The 24,500-nt window shown below is 44.6% G+C and overlaps 1 protein-coding gene across 1 annotated transcript; it reads left to right on the top strand.

Moving 5' to 3' along the window:
- Positions 1-6,494: 6,494 nt before the first annotated feature.
- slc7a5 (solute carrier family 7 member 5) lies at positions 6,495-21,937 on the top strand. Its single transcript, XM_079163336.1, has 10 exons — positions 6,495-7,243; positions 9,367-9,492; positions 16,633-16,738; positions 17,201-17,245; positions 17,373-17,496; positions 18,496-18,599; positions 19,214-19,310; positions 19,532-19,681; positions 21,529-21,706; positions 21,803-21,937. The coding sequence occupies exons 1-10, from the start codon at positions 6,670-6,672 to the stop codon at positions 21,856-21,858; spliced, it is 1,560 nt and encodes a 519-aa protein (XP_079019462.1). The 5' UTR covers positions 6,495-6,669; the 3' UTR covers positions 21,859-21,937.
- The last annotated feature ends 2,563 nt before the right edge of the window (positions 21,938-24,500 follow it).

Below are 24,500 nucleotides of genomic sequence, written 5' to 3'. Positions count from 1 at the left end.
CATGCTATAGATAAAAAGTGATATATTAATAGATATTTAACAATAAAGTAACGAGTGATATCAAAAGCGTGTATATCTGTGCCTCTTTTTTTTTTGTCGTCCCTATGACAGGAGCAGAAATATAAAGACTGCTTTGCAATGATGCGTTTTAGTTGTCATGACATCTGTTTGAACTTATAACCAAACCTGATATGCTGGAAAATACCAAGCTGAAGTCTGAGGCCTTCAAAGCTGCTGCTGTACAAACCATCTTTCTCAGGAATGTATACATCCCCGTTGTTCCCCTCCCGCAGGCTCACCTGACCCAACTCCTCTCTGAGCATGAACCAGGCCGGGGAAGAGTTGGAAGAATAATAAAACGTCGACCACTGCCTCTTTGTCTCACACCCCCACCCTAACCCCGGCGATACCTTTGAAGCCCCCTGACTCTGAAAGGGGATGTCTGGTGGCCTCCGCCCAGACTCCTGGGGTCCTGAGGGTGTGTTGTTTACACTCTTTTATACACTGTTACCACGGCCTGGGGGGGGATTTTGATCTCCACCTGATTCGCACCAAAGAGACGGTGGTTGAAGCTGACCTCTCTGTCTCTGTGTGTGTGTTTGTTGTGCTTGGCTTGTCTGAGTATACACGGACTCAGTCTCTACTGGGCTTCCCTTTATTGTATGAATGGACAGACTGACTGGAGTCCCCCAATGCCTTGAACTGGACAATGTGTGGGACTCTAAGCATGCATGTGTCTCTGTAGGACGGGAATGAGAAAAGAAAAACATAGCCGCCGAATGAAATGTGGCTAATGCTAACACATACAGTGTAGCATTTTTCTACCACGTAGGATCTCTGAGAGAGAATGTTGCCGGACAGGTTAACATTTGCCCGTTGTCCTGTTTGAGGAGATGACAGGCGAGTTGAAAAAGCGTTATACAATGTCAATATGTGTTCTTTCTTATAAGCCCTAGTCTGAATACGTTCTGAAGTCCCTACCCGACCTGTGGCACTCAAGAGGTCAATCTAAAGTGCAACATATTTTGTTTGCAACATAAAAGGGTTTTTATTATTTTCCAAATTTTGTTAATTAAATGCTTTTTATATGCTAAAAGAGTGGAAGCATCTGCGCCGCTGGTGTAGTGGTATCATGCAAGATTCCCATTCTTGCGACCCGGGTTCGATTCCCGGGCGGCGCACGCTTTTAGCTCTGCACATGTTCGGTCCTCGTGCCGAAGTGTCTTGTGTTTTGTGCCGAAGTGTCCCTGAGCAAGACACTGCACCCTTGGCACTTCTCACCACTGCTCCTGAAATACCAGGGATGCGTTAAATGCATATATACTGTAATATATAATGATACAATAAAATGTAAGTTTAACTATTTGCTATGTAAAGATAAAGTGACTTGAGCAGAAAATGTCTGCTATGTTTTGTCAGTGCTTTGTATTATTTAGCAGGACCGGCCTCGCTATCCTTTAAGTCAATGTGAGTGCCGCTCCACTAGCTAGCTAACGGCCGCGCTTGCACCGCTCTAATATGGCGGTTACATCCAGACCGACTGCGTTGTGCCGTTAGCATAGTGCCCACCCAACGGTTCCCCCTCAGGTAAACACCTTTAGCTCTTTTGCTGCTGTTTGCACTGTTAGCGCCCGCAGCCGTCGCCATGCTGAGAGCCGCGTGAAGGCACAAGATAAGCTCTGAATTTCGGATGTAACCTTGTGAATTGTGTATTTGTTGGGGACTTTTGTCCATCTCCTCTCTAGTGGTCAGTTACAGCAGCAGGTCGGTGCATGTGTGATGGAGACAACATAAACTTCAGTGTGTGTGTTCATTGTAATTAATGCACTTGTCACCCAGTGCAACGGTGTGACTCATTGATGTGTCTTTTGATGTTTTTAGCCACGTTAGCGACACTTCTTTGGTCAAGGCTGATATACCACAGCTCAACAACTATTGGTCGGGTTGCCATGAAATCTTATACGTTGACATTGATGGTCCACAGAGGATGAACCCTGCTAACATTGGTGACCCTTTTACTTTCCTCAAGCACCACCATGTAATTTTTTTTTTGTGAAATACACATCACTAACTATTGGGATAGCTGTTTTCATATTTCATAGATTGCCATGACATTTCATACTGATATGCGTAGTCCCCATGGGATGACTCCTCAACGTGGTATCGTCAGCCTCAGCTGCACTTCGTATTGTTGTGCTAATTAGCAAATGTTAACATGCTCTCATGCTTAACTAAGCTCATGGACTAAGATGGTTCTTTGGCTGACTATCAAAACAGTTAACAGGCCTTATAGTATTTCACATGTATGTGAAATTTCTTGTGACCTGGTCCAGCGGACATCAGTGAAGCAGAGAGGCCGGTTCTAATTAGAGAACTCATCTTCCTGCTGTCCATCTGTTCTCTGTTTGAGGGAACTCGTTTTTGATCAACAACCCCAAGAACACCTCGAGTTCTGCATACAGGCCGAGATATAAACAGTTCAGAGGCCCTTTTGCCTCTGAACTCCAGGCCAGCTGCTCTTCCGCTTGTTTCCCTCATCCCCGCGCTCCTCAGCCTCTCTGATGTGTTTGTTTGGTGCTTCGGATATTTCAGACAAAGGACTTCCATCCTACGTGATCCATGTTTTGACTTTACTGCCGCATCTGAACTGGGTTTGCTCGAATGCATTTGGGAGTGCACCTCATTTCACTGTTATTTGCTTCTATGCCATCTTGCACAATTTAACATTAATATGTAATTCTGCAGGCTTTCCCAAAACATCAGCAGAAATGATAAGCAGTACTAAAAAGTCTTTGTGCCCATTGCTAAGTGTTGTGTTGGGTGGATCGATTGTTTGTGTGTTTGATGGTGTCAATGGTCAGCCTACCTACAGATTCCATGGGAGAGAAGCTGGAAACAGTGGATGTTACTACAGCTGCCTGACCTCTCCCACACCCACATCACCTAGTCGAGGCTTTGTTTACAGACCTTTTCCCATCGGTGCAGGGTTCCCATGTCAGCAACACTACGCTCTTGTCATGGGCGGGTTATGAGAAAATGGGCCCCTAGGCACAGACATGTAAAAAGCTCCTTCACTTTTCCTACATAGGAGCAAGACACAGAGACTTTATAGGTGTTTAGCTACTTTTTGTTGTTGCTATGTGTCTCTTTGTAGTCGTTACGCATCTCTTTGTGGTTGTGTGTCTCTTTCTGGTCATTTTGTATCTCTTTATAGTCGTTTCGGGACTCTTTGTAGTCATTTCCTGTCTCTTTGTGGTTGTGTTGTGTATCGTTGTCATTGTTATGTATCTCTTTGCTATTTTGAGTCACTTTGTAGGTTCATTGGGCTTCTAGTCATTTTGTGTTGCTTTGTTGTTATTTTGTGTCTCATTGTAGTCATCTTGGGACTTTTTGTTGTGTTTTTTTGAGTCTCTTTGTGGTTATTTTGAGTCTCTGTGTTTTTTTGTGGCCTTATTTATAGACGTGATAACTTTCTGAGATTTTCACACGTGTAGTTAGGAGTAAAAAATCTGCAGAGAAAACAAACACTAAAGCTTGAAGAAGAAACATCCATCAACAACATGTGTGTTGAATATTTCTTATTTTGAACAAAGTTACACTCACTATAGTGACATGCATTGCAACATGTGTAGCAGCATCATGGCTACCAATCATAAGCAGCATAGTCTCAGTTGGTTTAGTAGCAATACCAAACATTACAGTAATTTCACAATGATGTTTGCACACACAGAGCCTTTGTATGCACATGCTTGCACACATAAATGTGTGAATACACTGATGTGTAAATCTCCCATCATAAATTCATTGCTGTTTTGGTCTTTAATGGGGTTTGTTGACAGTAAAACATAGAACACCACCAGCCTTATCCTTTATGATGAACTGCTTCTTGGGATGCAAACTATTTTTTTATGATTCAGTCATTCTGAAATTGTGTTCAAAATCAAACCTGGACTTTGACTCATGCAATTTAGCTAATTGGTGTGTAGAAGGTGCCATGAACATCAACGTTTTTTTAAAAGCGTTTTGTTAGCTTCATATGAAACTAGAAAAGTGCACTCAGTGTTAGCGGTTAGCCAAACACACCGCCCAAAGCAATAAAGGTGAGCCGGCACAGCAGTGTGTGTGTGTAATGGTAGTTATTTAGCTGTTTGCGGTTAGCCAAACACACCACCACAACAATAATAGTGAGCTGGTACAGCAGTGTGTGTACTGGTACCACAAACTGTTATTCCCTTGCTGTGGGCCCAGAGTAGCAGACGGGGGGGGGGGGGGGTCAGCAGGCAGTCAATGGCAGTATAAAACAGGCAATAAAAGCTATTTTTAGAAAGTGTAAGTCACTGCAACCACGAGAGGTCCTTGAGTGAGCAGCCATAACTGGCCACCCAAAATATTATGCAGTTTGCAGCAGCAGAATGAGGGATAAGCCGTGGACAGACACAGAAGTCAGCCTCCCACAGTGGCCAAAAAAAAAAAGCTCCTTCATTTATTCCCATGTCTCTTGGGGGCCTATTGGGGGCTGTTGTACAGGTTTACAAAGACAGACAGACACAGTTAGATGAGCCAGGGAAGACAGACATGGATTAAGGCATATTTGTGTCTCTTGATCTGTGGCTCGACCTGAGATGAAGGTCCTGCATTCTTCAGGCTTTGCGTAGACGGATAGAGGCAATATCAGGAAGGATGCTCCTTCAGGCTGCATTCAACCAATAAATGTTGACCTCATTCACCTCGTCTAAACAAAGGAAATAGTCTGTCTGTGGCTCTTGTCAGTGGATGTGTTTGTATGTATCAGAAGTATTAAGAACATTATGTGTTTGTCTCTAGTGGGGCTTTCATAGTCCACTTTGAGACTATTCGTGTTCATATATATAAACACTTTTTTTCCCTCTGTCTCCCCGTGATACGAGACAGGGAGGCTACAACAGGACTTCCAGTTTTAACATTTTGGCTCATGGCGTTTGATGTTTTAGTGTGTGTGTGTGTGTGTGTGTGTGTGTGTGTGTGTGTATCTGTTGGTGAGCTTGTGAGACTGGCACAGAGGTGGTTTGAGAGTCAACTGTCTGGTGTCTGTCGTCTCCTTAAACTCATCCGGGACACTGATTTGCAACACGGCCACGTCTCAAAATGTGTATTCCAGTACGAAAGGCGAGGCCACGCTCCAACCACGCTCCAACCACACACTGAAAACCTCGCCCTATAATCTGCCACTCCTATCTAATTCCCTAATGAAAGAAATCTGGGGCATCTAATGGGTGCTTCTGGTTAAGCAGCCTTTACCAGCATTGCTGGGTGGCTGAATGTGGTCAGTGTCACTGTTAAACTTAACTGCTTGTCTATCTTGTTCCTTAAATCAGTTAATCGCTGACGTACAAAATCAATATGTTCAAGAATGAAAGCATAGTTTTCTTCTCTTACTGCACGTTTTTATTGTTTTCCAATATTTGCAGAATCTCTGGATTTAGGAGGGGAACTTACCTTTAAACGATGGAGCTTTTGTCTTGCATGTATTGCTTTAATCTGGTGTACAGGTCATGGGTTTGTATAGGGCAGTTTAGCTAAACTGGTTATTCCAATTTGCCTGCAGGTGTGAGAATGGTTGCCTGTCTACATACAGATCTGTGTTAGCCGGCCCCGGGGCGTGCCCCACCTCTAACCAGGTGGATGCAGAAATATGCTTCAGTCCCCTGTAGCCCTGAAGGTGATGTGTTTGATTCAATGATGACAAACTCTCAAAACTGATGGGAACGTGCTAAAAACAAAAAGTGGGCTAGAATTGCGATAATAATTAACTTTTCATTTCGAACGCAATGTTCAACCCAGGAGGAATGCTGTTTTTGTTGCTGTTGTTGACATTCCTTATGAAGCAATTAAATAGAAGTGCACTACAGGAATGTAGTTGTTTGTCACGTGTTGAAAATGGACTGCACCTGCATTTAATTTCGTTGTGCATCCCTGTGTTGCATAATGACAATAAATTAAGTGGCTGCTGTAGATAGCAACATTACATTCATTAAATGATACCCTATAGGATGGACCAGTTTTGTAAATAACACAAAGTGTTCAGGGTTCCCATTCTTTCGGGGTGGGGGGGGGGGGGTCGGAGTCTCTCACAGACACAACACTATAAAACCAGTCCAGCTGGTTTGGGTGCCTGGCTGGGGGGGGGGGGGGTGCTTCCATATTGTTGAGTATTTTTAGCTTCGGTGCTGTATTGCCAGTACTTCTTTGTTGTTTTATGCAGAGATGATGCCATAAAGACAGCGTCTACTGGGGTCCATCAACCTCAGATCACTGGCAGGTGGTGGGGGTGAAGCACAGAGAGATGTAGAACCACCTTCAGCCGCTAGAGTGCGGTAAAGGGGCGAAAGTGATGCAGGGTTTTGATGAGGAGGAGACGCCGAACCAGAAGCAGGGGCTGGCCTTGACGGAGGAGGGCCATCATGCCAATTGTCATAGTAGTTTCGCACGCGGATAGAGTAGAGATACGAGAAGGCACGCCGCTCTGACTCACTCGAACAGACTCACCGCGGACTCCTCGTGGTTGAGCCCGGCCGGCATCAGACCACGCACCGGACGGACAGAGAGAGGACGGAGAGAGCCGGCAAAGCGGGAAGCTTTGTGTGTCTCCACACCGTGCTAGTGTGAAGGAAGAGGAAACTAGAGGCAACGATGTCGGGGTTAAAAAAGAGAAACTCTAACTCCTCGGCGGACAGGGAAGAGGACAAGCAAGTCACGGAAAAGATGCTGTCCCCGCCGGGCGGCGTCCGGGAGAAGGAGGACCATGGCGGAGGAGGCGACCCCAACAACGCCGCAGGAGAGGGAGGAGAGGAGGGGATCGTCCTGAAAAAGAACATCACCCTGTTAAACGGCGTGGCCCTAATCGTGGGCACAATCATCGGCTCGGGCATCTTCGTCACCCCGAGCGGCGTGGTGAAGGAGGCCGGCTCGGTGGGTCTGTCCCTGGTGGTGTGGACGGTGTGCGGGGTGTTCTCCACGGTGGGAGCGCTCTGCTACGCGGAGCTGGGGACCACCATCACCAAGTCCGGCGGAGACTACGCCTACATCCTGGAGGTGTACGGCCCCCTGCTGGCTTTCCTCAAACTCTGGATCGAGTTGCTCATCATCCGGCCGTCCTCGCAGTACATCGTCGCCTACGTGTTCGCCACTTACCTCCTCAAGCCCCTGTTCCCCGCGTGCCCGGTGCCGGAGGAAGGGGCCAAACTCGTGGCCTGCCTCTGCATCCGTGAGTATGCGAGCCGAGCCACGTTGCCCCCCCACCCCGCGGATGATGCAACTTTTAGGTGTTGCTTTGTTTGTTGCTTTGTTTGTTGTGCAAGCGGTAGGAATACAAACGGCTTAAATTACACTTTGTGTGCGAGTGTGTTTGCGTTAGTTCTGACACAGGCGGATGAGATTGATTTACCGACTCGACTCGCATACGTTTTGCACGAGAAAGCGCCGGTGCGCGATACCTTACGGCGCACGTGTGATGCCGTTGAAAGACGCACTTTGTCCACCCACGCATCCAGCCTCAAAGAAGAGTGGCGTAAACATGCAGCGTTCTTACATCAGTCCCTTGATGACAAAGGATGCTCGCGCGCATCACCAGCTAATTGTCTCGTTAAGTTACACCCATTAGAAGTAGTTATGTAATTTTCCTTTACGTGCTCTTTTAGTAATTTATATGTAGTGATATGTTATCTTTTTCCATATTTTTGGAATAATGATAATCATTTTTATTTTACCGTTTGTGACTTTCAAAACTAAGAAACAACGACGCTAAAATATGCTATTATTGTGAAAAAAATTTGAATAACAGAAAAGGCCATCGTTTTCTAAATTTAAATGTATTAAAACGTAACGAAATTAATTGAAGGGAATTCGGCCGCCAGACTTCAGCACATCTGTTGAGTTAAAGTTGGTGAAATCTCCAAATTCAACAAAGAAAGCCCTGTATCCCATAAATGATATATCTTTTGTTATCACCAGTTTGACATCCTATATTGAGACCACATGTTGTGGCCTACTTCATTATTATTGCATCTTTCTCTTTGAAGAATAAATAGGCCTTAAATTTGTACATTGTTTTTGTATGTATGAAACAGTAAAATAAGTATGCAAATTAGACTAAATGCGATGAAGAAACATGTCATACATTTAATTTCACTCAAAGCCCCCCCCTCCCTTTCAAGTCACACACTGCGCCTGTATCTGAATATATGATGCCACTTGACATAGTGTATATATATGTGTGTGTGTGTGTGTGTGTGTGTGTGTGTGTGTGTGTGTGTGTGCGCTGCCAGCTAGTAACCCTAGCACCTAATCTTCAGATTGACTGAAGGCTAAATCCTGACTGAGGCCACATGACAAAGCCGTAGACTGAGAGGGCTAAGTTTTGTGTGTGTGTGTGTGTGTGCGCGCACGCCTTATAGGCAGTGGGGTGGTCAGGGTCACGGTGAGCCTGAGAGCCAAATCTCCATGCACACAAACACACATCCATCTACAGCCCCGTCGGTCTATTTTGGTGAGAGTTATCGTTCCATTTGACCTGTTTCTGCGGGAATTTGAAATTGTGTAACCGAGGTCGAGGTGTTTCTGTGTGTTCACTTTCGCACATGCGTATGTTTTGTGCATGCGTGTACACAGACACACACACACACACACACACACACACACACACACACACACACACACACACACACACACACACACACACACACACACACACACATTATGCCCAAGTAACAGCCAGTTGTGTACGTGCATGCCTGTGTGAATGTGTGTGCGTCCACCCATCTACTGTACTCGGGCTCCCTCTCCCCTTTGTCTTGGTCTCTTTAACACAGAGCCTCATTGTGCTCCGTCTCGTCTTTCTGTTTGTGTCCCCCGACCTGATTTAGGAGCTTTGAAGGGAACCTGCTGCTTTAGTTAATCACTTTTAATGGGGTCCAGGGTTCAGGGGGCTGCTTCAACAACCCTATGAGTGTGCGTGCGCAGTTGGGGGGGGGGGGGGCGCGCCACAAGTGTGGGCAAAATCAAAGAGGGGTGTATAGAGGGAACACGCACTCTGCTGTTTATTCAACCAATCTGCTGATTCCTCTCCAGCTCCCAGCATGCTTTTAGAGCCGCACATGCACAGGCATGAATGCGCCTACACAACCTCAAATTTGAGTAGAAAATGAAAGAGGATTTCGGGGAAACACGGTCAAAAAACGGCTGCAGAAAAGTTAGTTGTTTGTGTGCCCAATGAAAAAATCCCCTGTTGCATAATAGACTGAGGGAAGCACCACGTGGAATTCAGAGAGCTACTTCTCAAGGATGCCACTTACAGTCTTTCTCTGTCTCTCTCTCTCTCTGTCTTTGCAGTCTTGTTGACCTTCGTCAACTGCTACAGTGTGAAGGCGGCCACCAGAGTGCAGGACGTCTTTGCCGCGGCCAAGCTCCTGGCTCTTGCGGTGATCATCATCATCGGCTTCGTCAAGATCGGCCAAGGTACCTCACATGAGCACATACTTCACAAGGTTCCGTCTGAGGGTCATGAGCGTCTTCAATGGCCATATATGCAACCCATAAGATGTGTGCATCAGCGCTACGATGAAATGAAATGAGCACGTTGAGTTCAATATCATTTATCGAATTTCTGAATCATTTCAAATACGTTGTCATTCAAAAACAATAAAAAGTGTGATATTAGTATAAAAAAAGATCCATACTTCTCTGTCCTACTGGCAAGGGACCTTTTTATACAATTTGTTCTAGTTTTCTGGCAACATTATTAATCAGTCAGCAATCAGCATTTTATCATAAAATCAGCAAACCAAGCAAGTCCTCTTGCAAGTAGCATGCATGCATGCATGCGAGTTTCATGCAGAAGTTTCTATTAAGAGACAAAAGGCCTCACCACCTGTCCTACATAGGAGCAAGACACACATACTTTATTGTTGTTTTTGTGTCTCATTGTAGTCTATTTGTGTCTCTTTGTCGTCATTTTGAGTCTCTTTCTGGTTGTTACATGTGTCTTTGAGTGACAATTTGTAGATTTGTAAGCCCCTTCCAGGGAGGGAGCATACCATGGTTAACTATGCCGTCTGTGCCTCGCGACTTGAAACAGGAAGTGGTTAATTTGGCTTACGCAAGTCTAATTCTATATAGTCTCATTTCCTTCACTGACATCGACAGACATTCTCATGCTCTGATCGGGAATACTGAACTGACATTAGTTAATTGAAGGCATTTATTTCAAGCTTACAGAAAAATCTGTCAGATTTCTTTTTGAGTTTGCAATGTGTTTCTGTGAAGGTAATTTGACCGAGACAACCGTAATCTCATACGCAAAACACAATTGCTCAAAAACCTATATTTTAATTTGTGTTGCGCCGCGTCTGAGACTATATCTGATCAAATTCCTGCAGTGTGTTTGAAATGAACTTTGTTTTGTCCACCTGCCACTTTGGCTGGCGGATTCCAAAATCTACCCAATCCGCATTTGGCTGGTGGCTAATTTCCAACCCTTCTGACCAAAGTACATCTGGAGTGGACGCGGAGTAGCCGGTGTTTAGCTCCCCGGAGTCGGGCCCGAAGCCTCATTAAGGCCACAGGATGTTGTGAAGTGTAGCCAAAGACGAGAGGACGGCACGGAGACCGGACAATGGCTCTCGAGCAGAACTCGGCTCCTTTCATTGGAAATCTATTTATTGGCTGCAAGACGTCCGAGTCACGCAAACACTCAAACAGTCCGTGCGACCCTAGGAGGGACTTGTGTCCCATTCGCTTGTAGTCAACAGACCATTGAAGGTTGGTTGGTTTTTTTTCAAGAAGGTATAGTGTTATGACTATCGCAGACAGGAAGTGAGCTCAGGAAATCAAACTCTGCCTTCTAGAGGAAAGAACCAAGACTTTGGGGGTTTATTGGGTCCATGTCATAGATTCTAGACTATTATTACTTGTTGTCTTGAATATTGAAGATGGCATAATGCCTGTCTGCTGCCTATCCAGTCCCAAAAACATACTTTTTTACCAGGTACCTGCAGGCTTGCATCCCCCCTGCTGCGTGTCTTTTTGCTGCCAAGCCCCGTTGTGCTGGCTCTCTTCCTGTCCGTGGTGAAGCCGTCCGCAGAGGCGTATATAGAAAACGGGGGTGCGGGGAAAACCCGGTAAAGGGGAAGTCAACAAGTCCGTTTGTTGAAGGTGAATGAGTCGGCGTGAGACGCGAGATTGAATATAATCACAAAGCAAATAGTGTTGTAGATTAGTAGTTGGAGTTTGTTTTGTCAGAGTAGTTCAGTCGCAAAAATATATATTTTTTTTCTCTCAAAAGGCATCTCTCTTTGAGCAACAAAGGTGAAACGTCACTGAGTTTACAGTGACGTGGAGGTCTCAGAGACTGAGGGGTGCTTGTGGAGCTCAGCTGTGTGTTTCCTCCGTCTGGAGCCCTGAGCTCACCTTTGACCTCCTCACCCTTTGGCCTGACACCTGCCATTGACCCTAGCTGGCTTTCAAAATCAGCAGTTTTCTCACTTTAAATAACTGTAGGTATGGTGTTGCAGTTGGAGTTAGAGGTTAAAGCATCTAAAACCATCTAGAACATTAGCTGAAATTAGCTAAAATAACAAAAAAGTGCTGAATACAATTTAGAAACAGAATCTTATTATTTTTAGCATGATATGGTCATTTGACTGAAAAAAAGAATTGGACGTAGCCTCCGGGTCTGAAAAGTGAACCTTAAACCTGAAGCCTTAACTTTACATTCTCTCTAATGGCCATCAGGGGGCGACGCCTCTGGTTGCAAAAAGAAGTCTGATTGTATAAAAGTCTATGAGAAAGTGACCCTACTTCTCACTTGATTTATTACCTCAGTAACATTGTTTCAAGTCTTCTTCAAAACAGCATGATGTTCATTTAGTAAAAAGGAAGAGTGTGCTTTAGGGCGGGGCTTGCTTTTGGAGACCTGTCACTCAGGATAGAGGCGTAGCCAACGTATCCCTCCCCAGCTCCACATGCTCGTCCAAATATGGTCACTTCTGACTCCAAACAAGACGGCAACGGCCAAAATGCCAAACTCAAAGGCTTCGAAACAGCCATGACCAACTTTTACCTTGTTGCTGGAACGTGATGCTGCCCTCATTATGTCACCAGGATCAAACAAATCCAGACAATAGTTGTAGATTGTAGATGATTGAAAAGTCCGATCAAAGTTTAGTCCTTCATCGCAAACACACACACGCACACAGTGGGATGTTTGTGCGTAGGTCATAGGTCACAGGTCTCGGATCAGCTGACTGGTGGGCAAACAGGCCCTCAACACTGTCTGGAATTGTTCACAAGTGGATCAGAAAGAGATGGAGCTGAGGGAGGAGGCCAGAGAGAGGCAACGGTAGGTGTGAAAGAGAGGGAGAGAGAGAGAGAGAGAGAGAGAGGTTTTATACGGAGAGAGTGGAAGAGGTACAGTATGTGGGTTGTTCACTGGCAGAGATCAGCAGCAGAGGGTTCAGGGATCACAGATACAAGTTAAACCTGCTGCTACACATGTATGGAGCATTGTGCCGTTCAAAAAAACAAAAAAGGATTTCTGTAAAAGTGTTTTGGGACATCACAGCAGGTCCTCTCTTCTACTTTGGGTAAGCTTAAAAAAAAAAACATGGAAAAAAGAGCAACTTATGAAGTTGGATAGATTGACTTTATTGTCCACCTCAGTGGAACAATGTCTTCAGCCAAGGAGGTACATGTAATACTCGTAAGACAACACACCATTACAAATGTACATCATGTCAGTAGCTGTAGACGTTCTCTCATGACTGGCAGGTTTATCGCGTTTTTAAAAAGTGAAGTCCTGTGCTTGGGACACTTTCCAAATACAGGAAATTAACTCAATCTTTGAGTCGCCCTCAATCCACGTGAACACAATGCAAACCCTGCCCGTCTAATAGCCGCTCAGGTGTGCAGCTGCAGTGTGAAGAGTAATTCCACTCTTGTAACTCTCGTCCTTTTGTTGCCCGTGTTTAGCCCCCGCGCAATTCCTAAATCTTTTTAACAGCAGCCCTTTTCATCACAGCGCCTCTAATAACTGTTTATCGGAGACACCTCGGATTGCCTAGATCCAGACAAAGACGGAGCGCGTGGCTGCGATTACATACACAGAATCACTACGACGGGGCGTCTTCGCTGCGGCCCTCACTGGCTGTTGGAAGGGGAGGTTATTGAGTGATTTATAGGTGTTTTAAGAGTGCACGTTTATTGTTTAACCAAGCCATCTGATTCAGAAAGCAACACATAATACAGGCTGTTTACTCGGCATTGTATTTCTGAAATAAGTGCATCATTTGGAGAGGTGGGGGAATTTAATTAATGGGTGCTGTCTTGTCGTTATGGTGATGTTGTTTGTGTGTGTTCGTTGAGCTCTGAGGCTCATAAGGTCAGACTCTGCTGGCGTCTCGGATTAGAGGACGGTGTGATCTGATTAGCGACAGTAAAGCCTCTGCAAGGCAAACACTCACAGAGGCGGATCTATTGTTGACCAGTAAACTTACATGGGATTTACTTTATGGTTTCTTCAGGCCACCTGCAAAATTCTGTGATGGGGGGGATTTGATTCTCACCTTCTTGTTGTCCTTAACCTGATCCACGGTCTCTTTGAACCGAAAGCAAACTCGATAGATATCAAAGATCTAGCAGCGTGTGCCTTGGCCAAAAAGTTGTACTTGAACACACACGCACACACAAAGACTACAGCCAACGGCCTCCTAGCAGGACGTAACCCTCCATGCCAGCATCATCATTAAAGAAGAGGACACCGGAAGACCGAGGATTGCGGATGCACAAGCCGTTGTTATGATGCGTTCATGGAACAAAGCAGGGTTTTCACGCCACTCTTGCTCACCACTTAGCCCCGTGCCGTTGGAACAATCAGATGACATGAAGATTAAAAAAATAAGAGAGTTTTGTGTGTGCCTTAGCTATTTTCTCATTTCGTTCCTCCTCTCGTGCACCAATTTGCTGGAAAAGCCCCCAAAAACTACCAACAGTGCTGTTCAACATGTTGAAAACACACACCGCACTGCTTTATTATGTTGAAAACACTTAATTTTTGCAGTTTGCATTTTTTCATCTGTTTTTTTCTTGCAAGACAACCACAGAATGCTAAAAGTTAATGGTACAGTTTAAATTAACGATATCGGCTTAGCTGACATCTCAAGTAGCGCTGCACCTGTTGTTTTTGTGTGCAGATAATGGTGACTGCAGTTGGTAAAGTGTTGTACTTCAGTCAACACAAAAGCCGTCTCTCAGTTCATCAGATTGGATGATGGGGGGGGGGGGGGGGGGGGACCTAATGACGTTGGGATCATTAGAAAAAGAAAAGGGATTGTTAAAATAAAAAAAGCAGTTCAGGAATCCAGTTTTCTTTCAGGGAGTTAGATGAGAAGATCGGCACCACTCTCTGCGATAAGTAGGACGCGAGAGCCACGCGCTTATTAGCCTAGCTTAGCATAAAGACTTGAAGCATTTGGCAACGGCTAGCCCAGCTTAAATTTAAGTAAACAGTCATTTTACTTTTTGAATGTAAATTGACTCGAAGTGATTCAATTCTTCTTGTCCCCATTATTAAACCAGACCTAATTTAAATTCTCTAGTGATAGGAATCAGGTTTTCTCTCATTCAGTCTTTGTTGGTACATCTGCACCGTGCGTGCGTGCGTGTGTGTGCGTGTGTGTGTGTGTGTGTTCTGCATGCATATTTTATTCCGTGTGTGTCTCACTTTCACTGCCTGGCACTGGTATCATGTGACCGGCTGAGTGTTTCCCAGACCAGTGTTGTGGAACGTGATCTGGGAGCAACAGAAGAAGGAATAAACCCGTAAATTGCAGTGCAAGAGTAGAATTAACACACAGGGTTGTTGGATTGGGTTGTTGGAGGACATGTTTGTTTGTCTGCCACAAATTCTTTACTATGCAACTCTTAATGAGTCTTCCACTCATAAAAGTAAGTCCGTGATGATTCAGACATGAGCACAATATCAAGCTGTAAAGGTTAGGAACAAATAAGGCGTTCCTCTGAGCTCAAGCCTCGCTGATGTGAGGTCAGCTGTAGGCAGTATACTGGCTGTGCCCCTAATAGTTGTAATCTGTGCTCAGCTCAGCTTTTATGTATTTTCTTTAATCATATGAATTTTAGTTGGGTTTGTATTTAGGTCAACTGTTGATTTAATGTTCTTTTCTCACCATAATAATTAATATACATTTTTCATTCATTCATTTGATAATGCCAAACATTCATTGGTTCCAGCTTCTACATTTTCAGTTGTCTTCAGTTCTTTGATTCATATAACTATCTCAGAGAGGTGTAAGAGGTTGTGCGTGCGCGCGTCTGTCCACAGCTAATCTCGCACACTATTTGACCCATCAGCCGGATATTTGTTGTACTCAGTTATGACTGTATGCTCAAGGATCTCTAGTGGCTGCGGTGATTCACAACAAAAAATATATTTTTTAACAGTTTTTATACTATCATTGACCCAGCCTTACCATGTCTGTTGCAGGCCACATGGTGGCCTTTTTCGTGGCTCATAAATAATCTATCGATCATTTTTAACCAGAGCATCTGCAGATTAATTCCATACCCGATATGTTATAATCCACTAAAGTTTGGAGCCATAAGAGATAAATAAATCCACGCTTTTGTTACCCTCGCCTCCATCTCGACTGCACTCTACTGAGTGGACTTTTCTAGCTGTATAATGAAAATGTTGGATGTTGGCTTGGATTATCAGCGGACACCCAGCACCTCGCACCAATCTGGCTTTTGAAGACTCCTCAATTAAATGACTTCAACCCAACTGATTGAAACCTCTTTTAATGCTTCATTGAACGAGTTGAAACTACCTCAGTTATTGACACGAGCTTAGAAAGGGTGCAGACCAGGACCCAGAGACCCCCGGCACAGCTCCACTGTCAGGCTGGTATGTAGAGCAGCGCTGACCAGGCTCGGCAACGGGACCTCAGGGCGCACATCGGGCAGTTAGTCAAACGGAGTGCGCGGTAATCGGGCGCTTCCCACGCTACACGGCGGCTTAGAGCTAACCCTCCCATTTACCAACACTGCCCCAGGCTGTTGGTTTAGCAACCGTCGCTGTGTCTGAGAATGTGTGTGCGCGCGTTGTGGGGAGCTGCTCTGTCCGGAATGTGGCCGGCAGCAAATCTGGAGTTCAGAGGAGATGGGGCTGTTTCCAAAATGTCATAAATCCGGAAAAAAACCCGCTGATAAATTGAAGTTGGATAGTAATACCCTCTCATCCCTCGATGACTGCTGCCCTGCCCTCGAGCAAGTCAACAAAGCTTTCCTCCGTCTGTCCTGCAATGCCGTGGGTCGATTCCACTGCCTGGGTCACTTATTGACCGTCTCAGCCCATCACTCCGTCACATTCTGGAGTCGCTCCCTGATCCACATACCGAGACAGATTTAAGCCGAGGCTTTGTGATGCATGTTGGGCACCCGCAGGTTTATTTCATTTATTGTTCCGCTTTTTGGGGTTGTCCAGACTGACTGGTAAACTCGCCTGCGGTAGTGCAATAATGCAGACGGGTGGATTACATTTCTTTTGGTCCTAACCCACTTCTTTCTCCTCGTTTCTTTCTCCAGGTGGCGTAGACCGTCTCCTTCCAGAAAATTCCTTTGAGGGGTCCAAATATGAGTTTGGCAGATTGGGAATGGCGCTCTACAGCGGCCTGTTTGCTTACGGTGGCTGGTGAGTTCACGCGTCGACCTACCTGTGTCACTCACTGTCCACTCTGCTCTTTAGGATCAGGCGAATTCAAATGTTTGCCCTGCTGAGGTCGTGACCCCTCATGGTGGAAGGATGGAAACGAACACCATGGATCATTACTTTGGATTGCGACATTCTGTAAATCAATACCATGATATCGTGTTATCATCCAGATAAAACAGTTCTTATGATCTCATAATATTGAATTGTCCCCCAGCCTGCTTCCTTGTATTGTTGATTGTAGAATGAAACTAGATTGTGAATTTACTTCCCCTGGGGATCAATAAAGTCAGTGTGTCACTGTCATCCCTTTCACCTTAAAAAAAGTCCTAATAAAGTAAAATGTTCTTGCGTTAAGTCAGATTAATACAGAGCAGTTTTTTTATACAGTGTGCATTGTATCTGTTTCGCTACATACAATGTTTCTGTCTCTTCTGCTCACAGGAACTACTTGAATTTGGTCACCGAGGAGATGATTGAGCCTTTCAAGTGAGTGTTGACGAGCGACTTGTACTCGTTTCATGATAAAATACGGACTTGTTTACATGGGGAGCGATCGATCGTCTGTAATAAAAATGTGTGTGTGTGTGTGTGTGTGTATGTGTGTCTTCCTCAGAAACCTTCCCCGCGCCATCATCATCTCTCTGCCTGTAGTGACGGTCGTGTACGTTCTGACCAACCTGGCCTACTTCACCACCCTCTCCCCCGAGCAGATGCTTGCCTCAGAGGCCGTGGCCGTGGTGAGTGCACACACATATACACACACACACACACACACACACACACACACACACACACAATTTTATTTTTCGTGTGAAAGGCGCCAAATATTGTCAATACATTTTTGCTGTTGGGGTGGTATCTAATCACAGGATTAGATAAGTTTATTGAGCCACACCGGGGAAATTCGGTTGTTGTAGCAGCACAAAGACAAACAGAGAAAGTAAAAGACAGAAATTAAAAAGAGGTTTATATATATTAAAAAATAAGAAGATAGAAATAATATACAAGAGCATATGGAGACAAAATAGCAAGGTAAAGTGTTAGTTGTTTGATCTGATATTATATTAGCAGTGTACACCAGCCTGATGATATGATTAAGTAATGGTGCCTAGTGTTTGTCTGTATTAATATAGAGATCTAATATGAGTATAATGCAAAACAATCTGCACTATGGTATAGTAAACACTATGGTATAGTAAAGCAATATAAACATAGGATACCATGAAATAGAATGTCAAATATAAAAATAATATAATACGGATAAGTGTAGTAGAATATGTATATATCTCAACATGTACATAGCAGGGTATACTGTCTGATAATCCAACAGTGCAGCTCTTTGGCTTCCCTCTGGATATGCTATAGTTGTATAATATATGTGTGTGTGTGTGTGTGTGTGTGTGTGTGTGTGTGTGTGTGTGTGTGTGTGTGTGTGTGTGTGTGTGTGTGTGTGTGTGTGTGTGTGTGTGTGTTAAACTTTGGTGACCAATAGAAAGCCGTCTTCACACTGCTGCCCTTTGAGGGAAAAACACAGAACGCCACCATAGCGTTTATTTAACCCTCTTCTGTCCGAGTATGAACACAGAAGAGCAATTTATTTTATTAAACAGGAGTCGATTGCACAAATGAAGAAACTGTGTGAAGCCATTGTCGATGCTGCTCCACTTCCTGGTGGGACTGGCTACTCAACGTGACTTATTATGGTCATCTATAATGTGTGTGTGTTTGTCCTGCAGGATTTTGGTAACAGCCACTTGGGTCCGATGGCGTGGATCATCCCTGTGTTTGTAGGCCTGTCCTGCTTCGGATCAGTCAACGGCTCCCTGTTCACATCATCCAGGTAAAAAAAGCACACGCACACGCACGCACGCACACGAAAAGAAGAACCCAGAAACAAATAAGTACATGGAGACTGTCTATTAGGGCTGCACAATTAATCGAATTTTAATCGCGATCACGATTTTGGCTGCCACAATTGAATGAGCATGATCGTCAGCGATATTGACGTTTAAAATGCTCTGCTACATATCAAATCAAGCGCTTCCTCAACTAACAGTCAGCCGACCACCAGGGGGACAACGAGGTGGGAGGTGTCATGCGCGCACCCGCGCGGCAGCCTCAAAACAAGTTTATATTTTCCTTCTACGAGATGCACTGTGATAAGGACCGTCTGATGCAAAGATTTGTACATTAGCCAGAATGTAGCACAACAATGGAAGTGGAAGCAGTGTTCTTGTTCATTTAAACGTGAAAGTGCAATAAAAAGATGTTGTCCCTAAAATTAATGAATAATGGTGATAAATAATGGTGATCTCAATATTGATCAAAATAATCGTGATTATGATTTTGGCCATAATCGTGCAGCCCTACTATCTATACATTTTTGTAGAAATGGTGAGAGCTCAAAAAGGTATGTGTTCATACTCGGCATCCATGTCCTTCCTCCCCTCTCAGGTTGTTCTTCGTGGGTTCCCGGGAGGGTCACCTGCCCAGTCTGCTGTCAATGATCCACCCCACCCTGCTGACCCCGCTGCCCTCACTTATATTCACTGTATGTCCTCCTATTTTCTAATTCACAGTACGCTAAAACACAGACGTCTTTTTTTTTTTTCAGCCTTTAAATCAGAAGGGAACTGCGCTGATTTACAGTAATGAAGTATTAGGATAATGCTGCTGTTGGATCTGTTTAGATATAAAGCAACAGCAATGTTTTAACGGAAACAAAGGACTGTTGGTTCTCACACCCAATCGCTTCTCTCTCGTTCCCTCCAGTGCCTGATGACGCTGCTCTACGCCTTCTCAAACGACATCTTCTCCGTCATAAACTTCTTCAGCTTCTTCAACTGGCTCTGCATCGCCTTGGCAATCGTCGGGATGATGTGGCTCCGCTATAAGAAGCCGGAGATGGAGCGGCCGATCAAGGTGAAGCAAACTTGATAAAAAGGGGCACGGACAAGACAGTCGGAGACGTGTGGACATGAGTCTCACTTGGTTTTTGTCGCCATCAACTCCCGCTTGAGTTAGCTTTGGCAGCAGGAAGTGTTTCTTCTTTGTCTCACGCAATGAGAAAAAGATCCATTCAGCAGAGCTCGGATGAATAGAGACTGATTGCAGATTAAAGGACAGAACAGACGCTGGATGCTTGTCAGCTGGTGTCGAGGCCTGCTGGGTAGTTGTGTGTGTAAAAGGAAGCGCACCATGCCTCCTGACTAGTCTAGTTGCTGCAGGACTCTGTAAAACACAGAGCACCATTGTGCCATTGTTGCACTTTGTTTGCATGCAAGTTGTATGCCAGCGTGCGATGCTGTGTGTGTGTGTGTGTGTGTGTGTGTGTGTGTGTGTATGCGTGTACTTGCTACATAGTGGGGACCAACAACTTTTTAACCACAAAGTGAGGACAGTTTAGGAAAGTGAGGACATTTTGGCCTGTTCGAGGGTTAAGACTTGGTTTTAAGATTCAGGTTAGAATAAGGTTTAGATAAGGGTTGTGGGCAGGCATTTAGTTGTGATGGTCAGGCTAAGAGGCTAGTGAAGGAGTTATGGGGTCCTCACAAAGATAAGAGCACATGGATATGTGTGTGTGGGCATCCCTAGAGCTTGATGGCTGCCATGACTCTGCTCATCCATCCGCTTGCACAATGTTGTGTTTCAGTCTGTCAGGGCAGTGAAGTAAAAGAGGCAGATAGATCTATTGGCCTCTATGTGAGAGAGAGAGAGAGAGAGAGAGAGAGAGAGAGAGAGAGAGAGAGAGAGAGAGAGAGAGAGAGAGAGAGAGAGAGAGAGAGAGAGAGAGAGAGAGAGAGAGAGAGAGAGAGAGAGAGAGAGAGAGAGAGAGAGAGAGAGAGAGAGAGAGAGAGAGAGAGAGAGAGAGAGAGAGAGAGAGAGAGAGAGGAGACAGTGGTGGCACTGTCTCCACTGACCTCCATCCCTCTCTTTCACTCCCACTCTATTTCTTTCTCCTTTCTTTGTCTTGTCACATTCCTGCTGTTCAACACATCTGAAGCAGAGAATCACGCAGTTACTTTTACTACCTCTTTTGGTCAACGGATACCGTTCATCGGCAACCCGGTAGATGCACGCCACCTTAAGTTCACGGTCAGTCTACATGGCCTAAAGCGTGTGGTCACTTGAATATACCGCTCATTAGTGGTTGTTGGCGGCCATTAATCTGCTGCTATAACAACCCATAGGGACCTAACTGTAGGAATCCCCCCCCCCCCCTAATTCGGCTACAGGAGCATTAGTGAAGTCCAACACTGATGGGCAATGAGGCCTGGCTCACAGTCGGCGCTGCAGTTCATCCAAATGGATGGATTTATTGTGGCTGAGGTCAACTTCTTCCACACCAAACTCAGAAGACAGTCTTTATGGACCTGGCTTTGTGCTTGCGATGGGCATTGTCATGGCGACACAGAAAAGGTCCTTTTCCCACTATTGTTGTGGTGTTGTTTGGGAACACGCTATTATCTAAGATATCATTGTACATCCCTCCTGTAACTGTACACCACTCAAATACTCCCTTCCGCTTACGTCACAGTGCAGAAGCTAAAGATGCTCCAACTTTAGGAAAATAACTTTAAGAAAATAACTGTAAGAAAGGCGATTGGTGGAACCTTTTTAGAGATTCTGTTTAAAAACCCTAAGCGTAAAGAAAAAATAGTCTCAGACTCGTAGCCACGATGCAAAAGATATTCAATAATTTACCAATGTTTGCTCTTCAGGGTAAAGTGTTTTAATGTCCCCCCCCCCCCCATCTCTTTTCCCTGCAGGTGAATATTCTGCTGCCCTTGAGCTTTGTGCTCGCCTGCCTCTTCCTCATCATCGTCTCCATCTGGAAGACCCCAGTGGAGTGCGCGATCGGCTTCGGCATCATTGCGACGGGAATTCCCGTCTACTTTATCGGCGTGCGTTGGCAGAACAAACCCAAGTGGATGCTGCACGGAATCTGTGAGTACGACGCCGTCCTCTCGCACCGCTTGAGTTTCGGGAGAACTTCACGTGACATTGTGTTTAATCACCACTCTGTGTGTGTGTGTTTTACAGTCTCGACCACGGCCTTGTGTCAGAAGGTGATGGAGGTGGTGCCGCAGGCGACCTAAGAGGCCTTTACAGTATATCGGGCTGCACAAATGGTGACCTCTGTGTTCTGATGTCACAGCTGATGAAGCTTGACCCCCCCCCCCCCCCCCCCCTCTCTCACACACACACACACACACACACACACACACACACACACACACACACACACACCACACACACACACACACACACACACACACACACACACCCAGTCTGCAGGGTGCTGATAAGGACCTGATGAAGACAGAAACATGCAGGCAACTGAAGCTACTAAGTGCTCTTCAGCTCTTCAACCGCTTTTCTTTTCTTTCTTATGGACACTTTTTAGTTACTAACTATCCTTTGTAGGTCGTAATGCGTTCTTTTTTTGCGATGCATTTCTATGAACTGTTTTATGTTTTATTTTTTATTTTACTGTTGTTTTTTTGTTGGTTGTGAATAAGTTCATGTAAAGTATCATCCCTCATCTGAAAAATGTTGTGTTTAGCAAGTTGTGCCTTAGGTGGCAAATGTATGAAGGCGTTACCGTTGGCTGTGGCAGTATTTGTCGCTGAGTCAGAGGCTGCAAACAGCCGTGTCTCTCAAGTCTAAAAAGTTGTTTTTATTTATTTTTGAATCCTGCAAGAATACACTTTTAATCTCCTGGTAGCCAATTTCTTCCTTTTTAAGCAAAAAGTTGAAGTTAAAAGATATCAGATATTCACGAAGCACTGGAAACCTTTGGTCCCGCAGTCGTTACAATCCTTAAGCGCTTTTAGTGGAGAGCCTTGTGCGGTCGGTCGGTCGGTTTAAATGCCCGAGAATACTCAGCGTCTTGTCTGTTGAGTCTGTGTTGGTTTTTGTCGCCCAGCGTGGTTTTAAAGTGGACGATGCTGCTAAAGGAAGAGAGTGAAGTTGATTGAAGACCATGGCGTGTTAGAGATGTTTTTTTGTTTTCTCTTTTTTTTTTTTTTTACAGCTAACTGAATCCCCCAGAGAAAGGAGGAAAAACTACAGATAGGACTTAAACCTTTCTGCTCAGCCATGTTTTTCTTCAAAGCCTGTTTGCATTACGTCTCTAAAGCATTGCAGACCAGTCGACTGATGTCTCTTCACAGGATTCCTGTGTTTTAGAGTTTAAATTTCTCTTTAAATCATCATGCGATCAGTAGTGTGACGGAGCTGAAGACACTAGCATGGGGAATTTGTATGAGGACCATCATTGAAAAGTGTGTCTAAATTCAATGTATGGGCTATTTTCCTGTTTGTTTTTATTTTCTGGGTCAGCGATCTCAGTCGGGGATCAATATCTCTCAGCGAGCTGAGCCCGGCTCGCAGAGCGTCATTAAATACGTCATCACACTGTGGGACAATGTTTCGGACGACACACTGTCATAAAGCCGTTACAGAGCAGAGCGGCAGAAAGAGACTCAATGCTCTTCACATATAAACGTTTCACTCTTCAACATGTACGTCCTCTGTAATGTCCCGTCACATTTAGTTCTATGTGGGTGTGCGTTTTTAAGTACAATAGGAGCACAGTGTCAGATAACGGTAGGAACAGTTTTTTATTTTTCATTCAAATGTTTTCTTTTTACTTTTCCAAACACACAGCGACAGTTAAACATTTTGTTTTAAAGTTAGTATTGTTATATTAACGTCGACCCTCCTCCTGGCAACGGGCCGAGATGGCAGCGCTGTCTAACAGCGCGGCGGCTGTAGTTGTTGCCGTCTCTACGGCGGCGGTGGATGCGGGAGGGGTCAATATGTATATGTATGAGGTAGGGCCTTTCTAACACTCCAGCCATCGCACAAAGCAGATGGGTGAACTAACCCTGAATAGGACTGTAGAAAGTGTATTTATTTATTTCTAGGTTGTTGTTTATTGTTATTAGTCCCTCTAATTTGTTTACTGGGCATTTTATGCAAAGTGCTTTAAAAATAAATGTTGAGGTTTTTTTCCACTTTTGTTTTGGTCTCATTTGTTCTCTTTTATTTTTAATAAATGGGGCTAAATCACTATTATAACCACCCCACAAAAATACACAACTTGGTGATGGTTTTGACTTTTTTATTTTTAGTTAAAGCTGCTCTTGACAATATTGTAATATAAACAATGATGTGTAATGTGACCAGTGACCAACCCACAGAAAACTCAACAGAGTGTTGTGTCATCTTTTAGCTCATTAATTTGGCTTCATGTCCCGCAAATTTACCGTTTTAGTCCACCTCATCCTTGTTTTCAGCGAGGGGAAAACGACTGATAAAAGTTAGCAACCAGCTGGTGAACGTGGTGGAATGTTTTTCAGCTCAAAAGCCAGATGTTTGAACGGAACTGAAAGTAGTATTCAGGTGGCCAGAAATGGGAGTCCAAATGAATGCTGGTGTTGTATCCGCTTTATGTTGAAATAGGCAATTCTTCACAAGCTGTTTATACATACCGTATGGCAGTGTTTTGCTTACAGCTAGTTGTGCTGCCCCCAAGTGTACAGAAAGGAGAATACAGGTTTGAGGAAGATGAAGGTGAATACTTTATACTACGAACTTTATTTAAGTAGGAAATTACAATGACGGCACCAATTGTTAGACATATTAATATCGAGATTCTTACATTGAGTGTAAAAATTAAAAAATACTTCTTTATTGATTTAACAAATTCAATAAAATCATTAAGGACTCACCA

Source organism: Pholis gunnellus (assembly GCF_910591455.1).
Source record: "Pholis gunnellus genome assembly, chromosome: 7".
NCBI classification, from domain to species: Eukaryota; Metazoa; Chordata; class Actinopteri; order Perciformes; family Pholidae; genus Pholis; species Pholis gunnellus.
The sequence above is the reverse complement of the archived record's forward strand: the minus strand, read 5'-3'. Positions and strand labels throughout refer to the sequence as shown.

What these genes read in the sequence shown, in the direction of transcription:
- slc7a5 (XM_079163336.1), top strand. Translation starts at nt 6,670, where the DNA reads ATGTCGGGGTTAAAAAAGAGAAACTCTAACTCCTCGGCGGACAGGGAA. An exon ending in CGTGGCCTGCCTCTGCATCC is followed by an intron (nt 7,244 to 9,366) that starts GTGAGTATGCGA and finishes CTGTCTTTGCAG; the next exon opens with TCTTGTTGACCTTCGTCAAC. An exon ending in AGATGGAGCGGCCGATCAAG is followed by an intron (nt 19,682 to 21,528) that starts GTGAAGCAAACT and finishes TTTTCCCTGCAG; the next exon opens with GTGAATATTCTGCTGCCCTT.